The sequence below is a fragment of the Lynx canadensis genome, chromosome A2, assembly GCF_007474595.2.
Source record: "Lynx canadensis isolate LIC74 chromosome A2, mLynCan4.pri.v2, whole genome shotgun sequence".
NCBI lineage: Eukaryota > Metazoa > Chordata > Mammalia > Carnivora > Felidae > Lynx > Lynx canadensis.
In genome coordinates, this window is record NC_044304.2 from 21,332,332 (window position 1) to 21,349,845 (window position 17,514).

At 39.1% G+C, this 17,514-nt stretch overlaps 1 protein-coding gene across 4 annotated transcripts in view; it reads right to left on the reverse strand.

Annotated features, from left to right (window-relative positions):
• The window catches only part of SFMBT1 (Scm like with four mbt domains 1), a 131,292-nt gene that overhangs the window by 41,542 nt on the left and 72,236 nt on the right, over positions 1 to 17,514 (reverse strand). For all 4 annotated transcript variants that reach the window (XM_032592293.1, XM_032592294.1, XM_032592292.1 and 1 more), the window contains one exon: positions 9,012 to 9,106. In XM_032592293.1, the coding sequence (XP_032448184.1) occupies positions 9,012 to 9,106 (95 nt within the window). The remainder of the gene's footprint in view (positions 1 to 9,011; positions 9,107 to 17,514) is intronic.

A 17,514-nucleotide genomic window follows, 5' to 3' on the forward strand; every position in this document is an offset into this window, starting at 1 on the left:
TGAAGACCTGACAAATAAATGCAACCCAGCAATCACAAACACTGGGCAGTTGAGGGGAGTCCTGGAAAGACAGCCAGGGAGGGAAAGTCCTACGTCCTGTACAAAACCCCCTGCCCTTCCCATCAACTGCCCTGTTGTACTCCTCACTGTATTAGAATTATGCAGTATGAATGTTGTCCTGTGTGTGCTTTTCTCCAGCCCAACACTGCTTATAGATTCGCTCATGTTACATTTAACAGTCTATTTCTTTCCACCCCTGTATAGTATTCCATTATACAAATATGCCACAATGTATCCATTCTAATGCTACAAACAGTAGGCACTGTGAGAAGTTTGCAGCTTTGTAAGACTATAAACAGAATATCTTTGTGTCTCTGGGGCAAACATACATGGAATGCTATAACAGATATGGTCAAACCATTTCCAAAGTGGCTGCACCAGTTTACTTTCCCAGTAGTATAAAAAAATCCTTTTGCTGCAACACTCTAGGCAAAGTTTGTGTATTTTCAGTCCTTTTCATTTTAACCATTTTGGAAGGTGTGTTATGTATCTCATTGTGATTTTATTTTATTTTTTAATGTTTATTTATTCATTTTGAGAGAGAGAGTGAGAGAGCAGGGAGAGAGGAGAGAGAATCCTAAGCAGGCTCCTTGCTGTCAGTGCAGGGCCCAACCCAGGGCTCAATCTCACCAATTGTGAGACCAGGATCTCAGCCAATATCCAGAGTGGGACCGATGGAGCTACCTGTGCACCCCTCTCACTGTGATTTTAATTTGGACTTTTTCGTTATTAATGAAGATGGAAACCTTTATATTTTTTAGCCATTTACTCTTCTTCTTTTGGGAAATGGCTAAGATTCTTGCCTATTTTTGGTCAAGTCTGCATTTTGGATATCAGTTCTTTGTCAGTTACTTGTGTTGCAAACATTACCTCAATTTCTTTATGGTTCTGATTGATGAACAGAAGTTCTTAATTTTAATGTACTCTGATTTATCAATGTTTTTTCTTTAAAAAGTTAGCGTTTTCTGGGGCGCCTGGGTGGCGCAGTCGGTTAAGCGTCCGACTTCAGCCAGGTCACGATCTCGCGGTCCGTGAGTTCGAGCCCCGCGTCGGGCTCTGGGCTGATGGCTCAGAGCCTGGAGCCTGTTTCCGATTCTGTGTCTCCCTCTCTCTCTGCCCCTCGCCCGTTCATGCTCTGTCTCTCTCTGTCCCAAAAATAAATAAACGTTGAAAAATAAAAAGTTAGCGTTTTCTGTATTTTTAAACAAAATTTCCCTATCCTTAGAAGTCATAAAGATGTATTTTCCATAAGCCTTTCATATTTAGAACTAATATCCACTTTGAATTATTCTCCATGTATGGTATTAGGTAGGAGTCAGGTTTTATTTGTTTGAAGATGCATACACAATTGACCTTTCCTCACCACTGGAAACTGCCACCTTTGTTATAAGTCAAGTGTCCCCACAAAAGTGGATCTGCTTCTGACTTTTTGTTTTTCCTTTGAGTCGTACAGCAGTGCTATAATTCAGTTCACTACCTAGTACAGCAAGTCTTCTTGTTTTGCCTTATTCCTTAGCTGCATCTGGTTATCCTGGCTCCTTCGCATTTCCACATGAACTTTAGAATCAGACCGTCAATTCCTATCTGAATTTTCTTTTGGTATTTGACATGGGTTGCAGTAAATCTATAGATCTACTATAGATTTATTTATTATTGGGAGAACTGTCATCTTTACAATAGTGAGTCTTCCATTACATAAACAAGGCATATTCCTTTATTTTAACTTACATCAATAATGGTTTGAAGTTACTTTGCAAATTTTTGTTACATTTATTAGTCATTTGATGTGTTTATGGTATTGTAAATTACATCTTTCAGTCCCACTTTTCTTTGTTGCTAGTATACAGAAATATAATAATTTTTCATGCTACCCTGTATCTAATAATCTTATTAAAGTTACTCATTAATCCTATATCTGTAAAGTATTTTATTCATCTGTATATAGTGACATTTTTCCTTTCTTCCTAATCCTTATACATTTTAGTTGTTTTGCTTACCTTACTGTATTAGCCAGAACCTCCAATACACTAGCAAACAGAAGTCATGTTAGCCAACATTTTTATCTTGTTGCATATGTAAAACAAAGTATGCATCATATTACCATTAACAAAGTTTGCTGTAGATTTTTTATAGATATCCTTTAGCAAATTAAAGATTTAATTTTCTCATCTACAGTTTGCTAAGAGTTTTTGTCATGACTGGGTATGGAATTTTACCAATAATTTTTCTCTTTATATTGAGGTGATAGTGTATTTTTTCTCCTTTATTCTGCTACTATGGTGAATTATGCTCTTCAAAGGTATCTTCCTCACTTTCTCTCCTTTCTCCTGAGATTCCAATTGCACATGCATTAGACTTTTTTTATACTGTCCATAGCTCTTGGATGTCCTGGTCTGTTTTTTTCCCCACTCTTTTCCTCTTTGCATTTCAGTTTGGGAAATTTATATTGACTTATCTTCAAGTATACTCTTTCCTCATCTGTTTGAGGATGACCAATGAGCTTGTCAAAGGCATTTGACATCTCTTATTACCATGTTTTTCATTTCTATAATTTCCACTTCACTGTGTCTAATAGTGTCGATTGCTAGTTTTTTTTTTTTGTTTTTGTTTTTTTTTTTTTTTTTTTTTTTACAGTTTATTTACTTATTTTCAGAGAGAGAGAGAGAGTGCATGACTCGCAGAGGGGTAGAGAGAGAGGGAGAGAGAGAATCCCAAGCAAGCCCTGTGCTCTCAGTACAGAGTATGATGCAGGGCTCGGTCCCATGAACCATGAGATCCTGACCTGAGCTGAAATCAAGAGTCAGATGCTTAACTAACTGAGACACCCAGGCGCCCCTGATTTCCTTTTTTGTTCACACATGTTGTCCACCTGTTCTGCTACAGCCTTTAAGCTATTACTCATAGTTATTTAAAATTCTCTGATAGTTCCAGTATCTGGGCCTTATAAGTCTGGTTCTGTGGAATGCTTTGTCTGTTGACAGTTTGCTGTTTTTCTCTTGGTTCTTCGTGTGTCCCATAATTTTTCACTGAAAGCCAGACATCCTGTACAGAATAACTGAGGTTGAGCAGACAGTATTTATGCCTGGACATGGGGGTGTTTCTTTTTAGGCCTTAAATTTGAGGGAGAAGGTTAAATCAATACAGTGAGGAGTGCAATTGGGTTTGGGTTTTGTTGTTTGGTTTTCACAGTACACCAGAGGCTCCAAACTACATTAGCATTTTCTACTGAGGGTATAGGCTCATTTGCCAGAGGGCTTTCTCCCCTCAATACTTGCTGCTCCACCCTGAGATTTAGGCCCTCTCTTTGTGACTACATCTCAAAGACCATCTATCTCCACACTCTTGCCCTCTCCTACAAACAGACCTCTGTTGCCCAACATTTTCTAACTTGGTCATTGAAGACAAGCAGGAAGGGACACTCTCTGAGATTCAGCCTCAGTCTCAGGTTCTGTGTCCTGGGTGTTGGGAGTGCAAACTTCTCAGTGATCTTACTCCTCTCCCAACTGTAGGGGACCTTTAATGCTCTAGCATGTATTCCTACCCCTCTCCAGGATAGAGGGCTTTTATTTCTTCTGTTCTTTCCCCAGGCTGCAAAGAATCTTCACCTGTACCCGGTGGGGAGGTGGGGGGGGGGGCGGGGGGAGGCAGTTAAAAGGTTTGCATTCCTTCCCCTAGAAGCTTAAAGCTTTTGTTCCAGAAGATTCAGGTAAAGCTTAGTGTCTTTCCCATAGTTTGTGCTGTTTCCTTCACCAGATGAGGAAAACTGTTTTACTATCTTAGAATTGTCATCCTTGCAAATGTGGTTTACTTCTAATTTCTTCTTCAGCCCCACCTTCCCCACCTCCTTCATTCCAAATTGCGTACTATAAAACTTGCCAGTGGCTCACAAGTCCTGGAAATCTGAGTTCCAGCAGCTTTGGCTGTGATCAGCTAGCCACAGGCACTCCTTCTCGGCATCTTCCTATACCTGTGCTTGGTTTTTACCACACGTGGCAGTCTTTCACCATATACTGATTCAAGCTTACAAATATTTTCTACATTTGATGATCAGAGAGTATACATCTATTTTTCATGCTCCTTGTTGCTTTAACATTCAAAGAGAGGTGGAACCTGTTTCTTTAAAATGACATTTTTTGGGGTGCTTGGGTGGCTCAGTTGGTTAAGTGTCTAACTTTGGCTCAGGTCATAACATTCGAGCCCCGTGTCGGGCTCTGTGCTGACAGCTCGGAGCCTGGAGCCTGCTCCGGATTCTGTGTCTCCCTCTCACTCTGCCTCTCCCCTGCTCGCACTCTGTCTCTCTCTCTCAAAAATAAACATGAATGAATGAATGAATGAATGAATGACTTTTTTAGGGCCACCTGGGTGCCTCAGTCCATTAAGCATGTGACTTTGGCTCAGGTCATGATCTCACGGTCGAGCCCTGCGTCAGGTTCTGCACTGATGGTACAGAGCCTGCTTGGGATTCTCTGTCTCTCCCTCTGTCTCTCTGCCCCTTCCCCATTTGCTCTCTTTCTCTCAAAATAAATGAATAAACTTTTTTTAAAATGTTAAAATGACATTTTTTAGATCCAGAATTTTGCTCAGGAAATTTATCCCCCATTTTCATTTTAGTATAAATAAAATAATAAGTATGTATAAATACCTATCAGATTAGTAATAACATTAAAAACAATAACTCAAAGGTATTACATGATCATGAATACACTTCCCTTGTTAAAAAAAATACCAAAAGCAATTATAAAAGATTAGTCAATGTAATATAAAATTAAATCCTTACTTAAAATATGTAGTTCTCACTACTTCAATTTAAGAAAGGCATAAGTGAACTAAAAATAGGGCAACTATTATGACTGAGTTTTTACACAAACTGAAAATAGCAAGACTCTTTGGCATATACAACACCTACAATACAGTTTAACCTCACAAAATCAGACAATTCTCAGTGAGCATTTGTGTCTTCCTAAATCCTAGAACAAAGGAACTATGCCCTGCTGAACACTGCTATGGACTAAACTGTGTGTCCCCCAAAATTCATATGTTCAAATCCTAACTCCCAATGTGACTGTATTTTAAGACAGCACCCTGTTGAGGATTTTTGCAACCATGTTCATCAGGGAAATTGGTCTTAGTTCTCCTTTTTAGTGGGGTCTCCGTCTGGTTTTGGAATCAAGGTAATGTTGGCTTCATAGAAAGAGTTTGGAAGTTTTCCTTCCATTTCTATTTTTTGGAACAGCTTCAAGAGAATAGGTGTTAACTCCTCCTTAAATGTTTGGTAGAATTCCCCTGGAAAGCCATCTGGCCCTGGACTCTTGTTTTTTGGCAGATTTTTGATTACTAATTCGATTTCCTTACTAGTTATCGTCGATTTCCTTACTGTTCAAATTTTCTATTTCTTCCTGTTTCAGTTTTGGTAGTGTATATGTTTCTAAGAATTTGTTCATTTCTCCCAGATTGCCCACTTTATTGGCATATAATTGCTCATAATATTCTCTTATTACTGTTTTTATTTCTGCTGTGTTGGTTGTGATCTCTCCTCTTTCATTCTTGATTTTATTTACTTGGGTCCTTTCCTTTTTCTTTTTGATCAAACTGGCTAGTGGTTCATCAATTTTGTTAATTCTTTCAAAGAACTAGCTTTTGGTTTCATTAATCTGTTCTACTGTTTTTTTGATTTTGATAGCATTAATTTCTGCTCTAATCCTTATTATTTCCTGTATTCTGCTGGTTTTGGGTTTTATTTGCTGTTCTTTTTCCAGCTCCTTAAGGCGTAAGGTTAGGTTGTGTATCTGAGATCTTTCTTCCTTCTTTAGGAAGGCCTGGATTGCTATGTACTTTCCTCTTATGACTGCCTTTGCTGCATCCCAGAGGTTTTGCGTTGTGGTGTTATCATTTTCACTGATCTTGAAAAAGACAACCAAAGCAGGAGGCATCACAATCCCTGACTTCAAGCTATACTACAAAGCTGTAATCATCAAGACAGTATGGTACTGGCACAAAAACAGACACTCAGATCAATGGAACAGAATAGAGAACCCAGAAATGGAACCCACAAAGGTATGGCCAACTAATCTTTGACAAAGCAGGAAAGAATATCCAATGGAATAAAGACAGTCTGTTCAGCAAGTGGTGCTGGGAAAACTGGACAGGAACATGAAGAAAAATGAACCTGGACCACTTTCTTACACCATACACAAAAATAAACTCAAAATGGATGAAAGACCTCAATGTAAGACAGGAAGCCATCAAAATCCTCGAGGAGAAAGCAGGCAAAAACCTCTTTGATCTTGGCTGCAGCAACCTCTTATTCAACACGTCTCCAGAGGCAAGGGAAACAAAAGCAAAAATGACCTATTGGGACCTCATAAAAATAAAAAGCTTCTGCACAGCGAAGGAAAAAATCAGCAAAACTAAAAGGCAACCAACAGAATGGGAGAAGACATTTGCAAATGACATATCACATAAAGGGTTAGTATCCAAAATCTATAAAGAACTTATCAAACTCAACACCCCCAAAAAAATAATCCAGCGAAGAAATGGGCAAAAGACATGAATAGACACTTCTCCAAAGAAGACATCCAGATGGCCAAATGGACACATGAAAAAATGCTCCACATCACTCATCATCAGGGAAATACAAATCAAAACCTTACACCTGTCAGAATGGCTAACATTAACAACTCAGGCAACAACAGATGTTGGCGAGGATGTGGAGAAAGAGGACCTCTTTTGCATTGTTGGTGGCAATGCAAGCTGGTACAGCCACTCTGGAAAACAGTATGGAAGTTCCTCAAAAAACTAAAAATAGAACTACCCTACGACCACTACTAGGTATTTACCCACAGGATACAGGTGTGCTATTTCGAAGGGACACATACACCCCCATGTTTATAGCAGCACTATCAACAATAGCCAAAGTATGGAAAGAGCCCAAATGTTCATCGATGGATGAATGGATAAAGAAGAGGTGGTGTATGTGTGTGTGTGTATACACACACAATGGAGTATTACTCGGCAATCAAAAAGAATGAAATCTTGCCATTTGCAACTATGTGAATGGAACTGGAGGGTATTATGCTGAGTGAAATTAGTCAGAGAAAGACAAAAATCATATGACTTCACTCATCTGAGGACTTTAAGAGACAAAACAGATGAACATAAGGGAAGGGAAACAAAACTAATATAAAAACAGGGAGGGGGACAAAACATAAGAGACTCATAAATATGGAGAACAAACTGAGGGTTGCTGGAGGGGTTGTGGGAGGGGGGATGGGCTAAATGGGTAAGGGGCACTAAGGAATCTACTCCTGAAATCATTGTTGCACTAGATGCTAACTAATTTGGATGTAAATTTAAAAAATAAATAAATAAAACAAGAAAAAAAAAAAAAAAGACAGCACCCTTACGGAGGTAGTCTTTTCCTGCTTTCTCCTCTAGGGTTTTGATGGTTTCCTGTCTCACATTCAGGTCCTTTATCCATTTTGAGTTTATTTTTGTGAATGGTGTGAGAAAGTGGTCTAGTTTCAATCTTCTGCATGTTGCTGTCCAGTTCTCCCAGCACCATTTGTTAAAGAGACTGTCTTTTTTCCATTGGATGTTCTTTCCTGCTTTGTCAAAGATGAGTTGGCCATACGTTTGTGGGTCTAGTTCTGGGGTTTCTATTCTATTCCATTGGTCTATGTGTCTGTTTTTGTGCCAATACCATGCTGTCTTGATGATTACAGCTTTGTAGTAGAGGCTAAAGTCTGGGATTGTGATGCCTCCTGCTTTGGTCTTCTTCTTCAAAATTCCTTTGGCTATATGGGGCCTTTTGTGGTTCCATATGAATTTTAGGTTTGCTTGTTCTAGTTTCGAGAAGAATGCTGGTGCAATTTTGATTGGGATTGCATTGAATGTGTAGATAGCTTTGGGTAGTATTGACATTTTGACAATATTTATTCTTCCAATCCATGAGCACCCTTATGGAGGTAGTAAAGGGTAAATGAGGCCCTAAGAGTGGAGCCCTGATTCAAGGAGAGTCTGCTCTCTCACTCTCTGCCATGTGAGGACACAGTGACCAGGCTGTCAGCAAACCAGGAAGAGAGCCCTCACCAGAGCCTAACCCTGCTGGCAGCCTGATCTCAGACTTCTAGTCTCCAGAACTGTGAGACAATAAACTTCTGTTGTTCAAGCCACCCAGTCTATGGCAGCCTGAACAGACTAAGAGAAACGTGAAATCAACAGATCAATAATTCTGTGTTTTAAGAGGGAATGTAAGTGAAAAGACTCAAAAACTAGTTCTGAATATAAATTATTAATAAAACTTGGACTGTTTTCTTCCATTCTAAAGGCATCATATAGGGCAAGTATGTGGTCAATGGATTAAGCATTAAATTGAGCTATTAAGACATAAAACTATACTGCCCCAGCCACGAATATAACCCACTGATGATATTACTTACGTTTCTGCTCAACGTGAGAGAAAGCAATGACATTACTGAACTTGCTTTCAATGTGCAAACCAACAGTCATAACACACAGTGTAAGAAAATAAACCATTTTCTTCAATTTATGAGGGGTTTTATTGACAAAAAAAAAAAAAAAGGAATACTCATGACGAGTGAAAAAGACAAGTGTTGCACTGAGTGATAGAAAATAAACAAAACCAAAAAAAGACTTTAAAGTATGTCCAGGGGCACCTGGCTGGTTTGGTCAGTAGAGCACTCTGATCAGTGTGACTCTTGATCTCAGAGTTGTCAGTTCGAGCCCCAAGTTGGATGTAGAGGTTACTTTAAAATAATAAAATAAAATATGTCCAGTTTTTAAAATGAGGGTGGCAAGAGGAGGAAAAAAGGAAAAAGCACCCAAATCCTTTCAAGTGTCCCAACTTAAAATAACTCTAAACCCTCTAATGATGGTACCGTGAGTCAAAGGAACAAGGTGCAGTCAGTAAAACAAATACAGGTAGTGCTTACATGTTTAAAAGATCCGTAGGGTACTGCAGCGGACCCTGTCTCTTCTAGGTAATCTTCCCAGCTTAACTCCACTTCTTCCACACCAGATCCAGCATCTGGAATTAAAATCGGAACAAAAGAAAACTCAAGACTGTAAAAACATAAACTTAGTAACACTAACTTACACAATTTACTTCACATCAAATTAACCGATTTGATTTTACACACAAAATAATCAGACGTTCAGGTTTTTAAAAAATTTTTTTAATGTTTGTTTTTGAGAGACAGACACATAGAGTGTGAGCAGGGGAGGGGCAGAGAGAGAGGGAGACACAGAATCCCAAGCAGGTTCCAGACTCTGAGCTGTCAGCACAGAGCCCAACGTGGGGCTCAAACTCACGAACCGTGAGATCATGACCTGAGCTGGAGTCTGACGCTCAACCGACTGAGCCACCCAAGCACCCCTCACATGTTCATTGTAAATGGCAGGTTCCCTTTGTGTACTGATGATCAATGAATCTCAACAACATGGAAGGGTGACATGCTGTCTCCTGCTGGGCTCCATCAGGGAGGGATCCACCCAGATGGGCCATATAAAAGCTGGTGAGAGTATAACTATTATAATCACTTTGGAGTATAATTTGGTATCTAATGCCAACTACCTGAGATACTTAATAGGCATTTCCTTTTTTTTTTTTTTAATTCTTTAAATGTTTATTTATATTTGAGAGAGAGAGAGAGACAATGCACGAGCAGGGGAGGGGCAGAGAGAGGCCAAGACAGAATCTGAAGCAGGCTCCGGGCTCCAAGCTGTCAGCACACAGTCTGACGTGGGGCTTGGCCTCAGGAGCTGTGAGATCGTGACCTGAGCCGAAGTCGGACGCTCAACTGACTGAGCCACCCGGGTGCCTTAATAGGCATTTCAAACTTAAATTTTCAACCTGAATCCTCCTTAGTACTCTCCAATTGCATAAAAGATACCACCAGTCCATATTTTGGCTCAATCCAAAAATGTGGGGTTATCCTTTTTTTTCCAACTTCTCTTTCACATCTACAGATACATCAAAATCATCAGAAAACTCTGTAGGTACCACCTTTAAAATACACTCCAAATCAAATCACTTCCCACCATTTCTATTGCTCTCTCTCTAGCCCAAGACCTAATCACTATATCCTTTCACCTTTTAATCAAAATTACAACGAAATCTAAACTCTTTGGAAGACTGTGAAGGCCCAATCTGGTGTGAGCCCTGGCTGCCTTCCCTGCCACTTCATCCCCAACCAGCCTCTTGTGTGCTCACTGCACTCAAGTGACCCTGGGATTCTTACTATTCTTCTCTAAACATGCTCTTTCCTCATTGATTTCCTCAAAGACCCCTTCCCCAGTGTCATTCACCGCTTCATTACATTCAAGCCTCTCCTCAAACGTCCTGTTTCCAGAAAGGCCTCCCATCACTACTTCTCTAAAGCAGACACCCCAGACTGTGCTTCCATTATCTTACAGGCATTCAGAAGTACTTGCCAGTATGCCATACACCTTTGTATCCTCCCCATTAGAAAACAAACGCTACCAAGACAAGACTTCATTTTGGTCACTCCTGTATCTGTCACAGCAGACTCAATAAATTTTTGTTGAGTGAGCAAAGATTCAAATATTCCAAACTCCACTAATTCCAATTTACATAATAAACTCTTTAAGAGCAGGATTTTGTTTACTGACGTATCCTCACTGCTCAAAACAATGAGGGGCACTAGCAGGTTCACAACAGACAGCTGCTGAATGAGTACACCCTAGGGGAGTCCATGCGTAGGAGGCAAGTACAAGGATGCTCACCACAGCACTGTCTGTGACAGCAACAGACAGAAGAAGAGATAAATTATGGCAATTCCACAATGGAGTAGTACTGTATCGCAGCTGAAATGAATGAACCAGTATTGACACAGATAAATCTCAAAAAAAAAAAAAAAAAAACAGGGGCGCCTGGGTGGCGCAGTCGGTTGGGCGTCCGACTTCAGCCAGGTCACGATCTCACGGTCCGTGAGTTCGAGCCCCGCGTCAGGCTCTGGGCTGACGGCTCGGAGCCTGGAGCCTGTTTCCGATTCTGTGTCTCCCTCTCTCTCTGCCCCTCCCCCGTTCATGCTGTCTCTCTCTGTCCCAAAAATAAATAAACGTTGAAAAAAAAAATTAAAAAAAAAAAACAAAAAAAAAAAAACAAAAAAAAACCCCACATCAAATAAAAACAGCAAGTACAGAATGAAAAGCACAAGATACAGTTTAGGCTTCAAAGCAAACTTTGCAGTATAAATGTTTATAAATGCATGCATATTAATAAGAGTATAGAAACAAAGGTGGGAAGGATATACATCAACTACCTTTGGGAGATGGAGAGGAGAAAACAGGAAGAGAAGTACAAAAGAGGCTTAAACTCTATTAGGCTTTATTTCTTAAAAAAAAATGGGAAGACATGAAAACATGTTCAACATCATTAGGGAAGTGCAAATCAAAATCACAATGAGATACCACCTCATACCCACTAGAATGACTATTATCCCAAAAAAGCAGAAAGTAAGTGTTGCCAAGGATGTGAGAAATTGGAATCTTTGTGCATTGCTGGTCTGCGGATGTAAAATGGTGCAGCTGCTGTGGAAAACTATACGGTGGTTCCTCAAACAATTAAAAATACAATCACCCTGTGACCTAGCCATTCCACTTCTGGATATATACCCCAAAGAATTGAAAGCAAGGACTCAAACAGATAGTTGTACACAAATGTTCATAGCAGTAATATTCACAATAGTCAAAAGATGGAAGCAACTCAAGTGTCCATAAACGGATGAACAGATAAACAAAATGAGGTGTATACATACATACACTGGAGTATTATTCAGCCTTAAAAATATGGCACATATGACAACATGAATGAACCGGAGGACGTGACGCTGAATGAAGTAAGCCACTTGCAAAAGGACAGATACTGTATGATTCCACTTACATGCCAATAGCTAGAGTACTCAAATCCACAGAGACACAGACGAGAATGTAATTCCCAAGGACTGGGGGGAAAGGGAAATGGGAAGTTATCATCATGTAATAGGTACAGAGTTGCAGTCTGAGAAGATGAAAAAGTGCTGGATTGGGTGCCTGGGTGAGTTAGTTAAGTGTCCAACTCTGGATTTCGGCTCAGGTCGTGATCTCACGGTTTGTGGGTTTGAGCCCCGCACTGGGCTCCACGCTGACAGTGCAGAGCCTGCTTGGGATTCTCTCTCCCACTCTCAGCTGCTCCCCTGCTCACATGTACACACACTCTCTCTTTCTCTCAAAATAAATAAATAAACTTAAAAAAAAGTGCTGGAGATCACTGCGGTGATGCACAACAGTGTGAATGGACTTCATGCCACTGAACTGTATACCTAAAAATGGTTCACAAGTAAACTTTGTGTTAAGGACATTTTATAACAATTTAAAAAATGGAAACAAATACTGGACAACGTTAACATTAATTCTTCACAGTAGGTACCACAGGTGTTTGTTATATTGTTTTCCACTCATTTTTATCAATGTGTGTTTGTTATATTGTTTTCCATGTTTGAAAATTTTCACCAGAAATTTAACAAGCCAACAAAGACTACATGGGCAGCATCCTGGAAAGTATGGGTCAGTAGAAACTCAATTTCCATTATTAAAACATAACAAGGCTGATGATTCATGGTCCTCAGCCAGGAAACTACTCCCTCAAACAGCATGCTAATTTACAAAGAAAAAATAAACAACAAAAGGGGCAACCGGATGTCTCAGACGGCTGGGTGTCTGATTCCTGATTTCAGGTCAGGTTGTGATCTCATAGTTTGTGGGTTTGAGTCTAGTGCTGGGCTCTGCACTGAGCGCTCAGGGCCCACTTACGATTCTCTCTCTCCCTTGCCCAGCTCACGTTCTCTCTCCCAAGATAAACATTAAATAAACATTAAAAAAATAATGAAAAAATACTAAAAATAATGAATTAAAGAACTAAAACCTCTAATAATTAAAAACTACTGACAAGCCAAGAAGAAACAAACTAATAATCTGATCAAAAAATGAGCAAAATAGGGGAGCCTGGGTGGCTCAGTTGGCTAAGCAACCGACTCTTGATATCAGCTCAGGTCACGATCTCGCAGTTGTGGGATTGAGCACCCATCGGGATTGGCTGGGATTATCTCTCTCTGCCCCTCCCCTGCTTGTGTGCATGCACACACTCTCTCTCAAAATAAATAATTATTTTATTTATCTCAAAATAAATAATTTTTCTTAAAAAAAAAGAAAAATGAGCAAAATACATAAAAGAAATGCAAATAGTCCTTAAACATATGGAAAGATGTGTAAATTTACTCATTTTAAAAGATAAGCAAATTAAAACTACACTGAGGTATCAGATTGGAAAAAAATTCCAAAGTTTGACAACATACTCCTCTCTATAGTGAGGCTGTAGTTAAGCAGGTAAACCATAATGACACAACCCTAGTGAAAGAGAACTTGGCAATATCTAGCAAAATACATATGTATTTGCCTTTTGAGCCAACAATTCCACTTCTAGGAATCTATCCCAAAGATAGATATGCTGGCAAAAATACAAAAAGACGTATGTGCAAAACTATTCATTGCAGCCCTATTTGTAATACCAAGACTGGGATCAACCCAAGTGTCCACCAGCAGGGAACTGGCTGAATTAAATATGGAAGATACATCTATATAGCTGGAAAAAGGAAGGAGAAAGATTACTACATACTGATGTGGGATAATCTCTAGTATAGAAGAGATATGAATATCAATATACATGTATGTATACACATTCTTGTTTATAATTTTTAAATGAGTAATAAAGTAATAAAACCAGTTATGTACATGAAGAATAAAAAGGATGAATAAAAAGAATAAAAAGTATCAGAATGCCATTATATGTAACTATGTAGACATTTTTACAATTTAGAAACATATTTAAATCAAAAGAAAAAAATTCCAGGGGCACCTGGGTGGTTCAGTCAGTTAGGCTTTGGACTCTGGGTTTTCACTCAGGTCATGATTTCATGGATCCTGGCACTGAGCTCCACTAGGTTCTGTGCTCACAGCACGAAGCCTCCTTGGGATTCTCTCACCCTCTCTGCAACCTTCCCCACTCACACACATTCTCTTTCTCTCTCAAAACAAGCAAACATTTAAAAAAAAAAAAAAAAAAAAAAAGGAAAAAAATTCCAAATGAAAATGAACTGAAACAAATATGCTTAACTGTTGGTGGCAAAACCAACAGGATTACTTTATGCCATATTAAAATACAATATTTGACTGCAAACCCCGGGGGAATATATTTAAAGGCAAAAACCATAAAGAAACTTTAAACCTCACACTGTTATCTTACAAACACTTGGAATATTGGTACTGTTGAAAAAATTATAGAAATATTATAGGGTAGGGATGCCTGGTGGCTCAGTCAGTTAAGCATCAGACTCTTGATTTCAGCTCAGGTCACAATCTCATGGTTCATGAGTTCAAGCCCCATGTTGGGCTCCCTAGAGCCTGCTTGTGATTCTCTCTCTCTCCCCCCCCCTCCCTCTCCCTCTCCCTCTGCCCCTCCCCCTGCACACACATGCTCTCTCTCAAAATAAATAAATATTTTTAAAAAAACAATATAAGGGGGGCCTGGATGGCTCAGTCGGTTAAGCATCCAACTTCAGCTCAGGTCATGATCTCACCATTCAGGAGTTCAAGTCCCACATTAGGTTCTGTGCTGTCAGCTCGGAGCCTGGAGCCCACTTCAGATTCTGTGTCTCCCTCTCTCTCTAACCCTCCCCTGCTCGCGCTCTGTCTCTCTGTCTTTCAATAACAAATATTAAACATTAAAAAAAAAAACAATAAAAAATATGGTAGAGTAAAAATAAGTGATGATATGAACATCATTATGAAACAACACATTTCCAAAAGAAAAGAGAGGCAAGCATAAAATCAAAGAAGTAGTTTTAAATTACTGAAATTTTAAATTAAAATTATAAATACGGGGGCGCCTGGGTGGCTCAGTCAGTCAAGCGTTGGACTCTTGATTTCAGCTTAGGTCATGATCTTGCAGTTCCAGAGTCAGAGCCCCACATCTGGCTCTGTGCTGATGGTGCAGAGCCTACTTAGGATTCTTTCTCTCTCCCTCTGTCTCTACCACTCCCCCACTCATGTTGACTCTCAAAAAATAAACATTAAAAAATAAATAAGTAAAATTATAAATATAAAATGAAGCCACCTTTTCTAAAGATGTGTAGTTTCTACCTATGTCTATGGATAAGGCTTGTAAGAAATGACAACCTAGTATCAATGAGCACCCCAGTACTCAGACTGTGATCTCCAAATATCGTATCCACTGCCCTAAAGAAAAAATCATTCCCCAGAGAAATGGTAGGTTGTAAGTCTGGGGTAGAAAATGTGCAAGAAGTACCTGGGAATCTTACTACACCAGAAAGCAAGGACTAGAATTATCACAGATACATTGATATCACACCAAAAAACACAGGAAATAATCTGAAAGAACTCTCATTGCTCTAGAATGTGGCAGTTTGATCATCAAATGAATGACAGCAATAGAATCAAACTCATCAAATATGTGTGTGCGCGCGCTTTAAATGCATGAATTAACAATAACATTTAAAACAACATAAATCAACTTCCTAAATGGCACAGTGAGTACCTCAGTGAACCTACTCTCCCAGAAAAATATCAAGATCACTGACTAAACAATGAAAAGCAACCATTTCAAAGTTATGAAATTAACTGAAGGCACACAACAAACTGAAAAGTACTATTCCAGACAAGGTACTGGACCTGGTTAGAAGAGCAGGGTTGTGGCTTTTTAACCTGGGACTATTCCCATTCCTCATCCCTCCTTAGCTCAAAACAGAAACTTTGGAATTGAAAATACAATAACCGTAAGTAAACTCCATGGTAAGCTCCTTAGCAGAATAAGGAGGATACAGGAAAGAACGACTAAAATTAAAAACAGAGCAAAAGAAAACACTCAATCTAAACAACAGAAAGGAAACACTGAAAAAATGAAGAGTTTCAAGGAGTTGTGGAATAGCAACAAAAAAATCTAACACTAGGGCCAGCAGAGTACTAGAAAAAGAGAAGGAAGACAGGGTTGAAAAAGTATTTGAAGAAATAATGGCTGAAATTTTTCCAATTTTGGCCAAGAAAAAAATGTCCAATAAGTCTATAGATTCAAGAAACTAAGAAAACCCCAAACAAGATAAATCCAAGGAAATATGTGCAAAGATACAGCAAAAGTCAAACTTCTGAAAGCTAAAAGACAAAAAAATCTTGAAAGCAGCAAGGGAAATAATACCTCTCTTAAGATGAATGGGGGAGGGGCGCCTGGGTGGCGCAGTCGGTTGAGCGTCCGACTTCAGCCAGGTCACGATCTCGCGGTCCGTGAGTTCGAGCCCCGCGTCGGGCTCTGGGCTGATGGCTCAGAGCCTGGAGCCTGTTTCCGATTCTGTGTCTCCCTCTCTCTCTGCCCCTCCCCCGTTCATGCTCTGTCTCTCTCTGTCCCAAAAATAAATAAACGTGGAAAAAAAAAAAAAAAAAAAAGATGAATGGGGGAGAGGGGATTCCAATGACAGATTTCTCACCAGAAATCATGGAATGCATGAATGCCAGAATACATACTACTTTTCAAGAGATGAAAAAAAAAAGTATTTTCTACCCAAAATTCTATTTCCAGCAAAAATATCCTTCAGTAATGAACAGGGAAGTAAAGACACTTGTCATAGTAAGGTAAAATATTTTTTCACCAGATCAGTCCCCCACACACACAAAATCCCCCACAATCCCCCCCCACACACACAAAATGGCTTAAGAAAATTCTATAAACAGAAATGGAATGACAGAAGAAGGAATCTTAGAAAATCAGGAAGGAATAAGGGACAATTTCAAGAGTAAAAATATTGAAAATATAAAACAGTTTCCTTCTCTTCCTGACTTCAAATTATGTTTGACAGTTGAGGCAAAAATTTTAACAGTGCCTGATGTGGTTCTCAAGTATGTGGAAGAAATATTTAAGACAATTATAAAGGTAAAGAGATATAAAAGCGGGTAGTTTCCAAACTTTGCTCAAATTAATTAAATGATGACACTAGCAAAGTATGAGAAGTTATGTATATATAGTGTTCCACCTAGAACAGCCACTAAAAAGCCACAGAAACAGATACATTAAAAAACACTACATACAAATCAAAATGGAATTCTAAAAAAGTTCAAGTAACCCACAAGAAGGCAGGAAGAGAGAGGAAAAAAAAAGAAAACAAAAAACCAAAAACCAAAAACCAATGAACAAAAACAGCAGACTTGAGTCCTAATAATTACATTAAATGTAAATGGTCTAAATACATCAACATAAGACTAAAACTCTTTTAAATGACTATATGTTTTATAGGAAATTTTGAATATAATGACATAGGTAGAAAGTGAAAGGATGGAAAGATATGCCATGTAAACATTAATCAAAAGAAAACA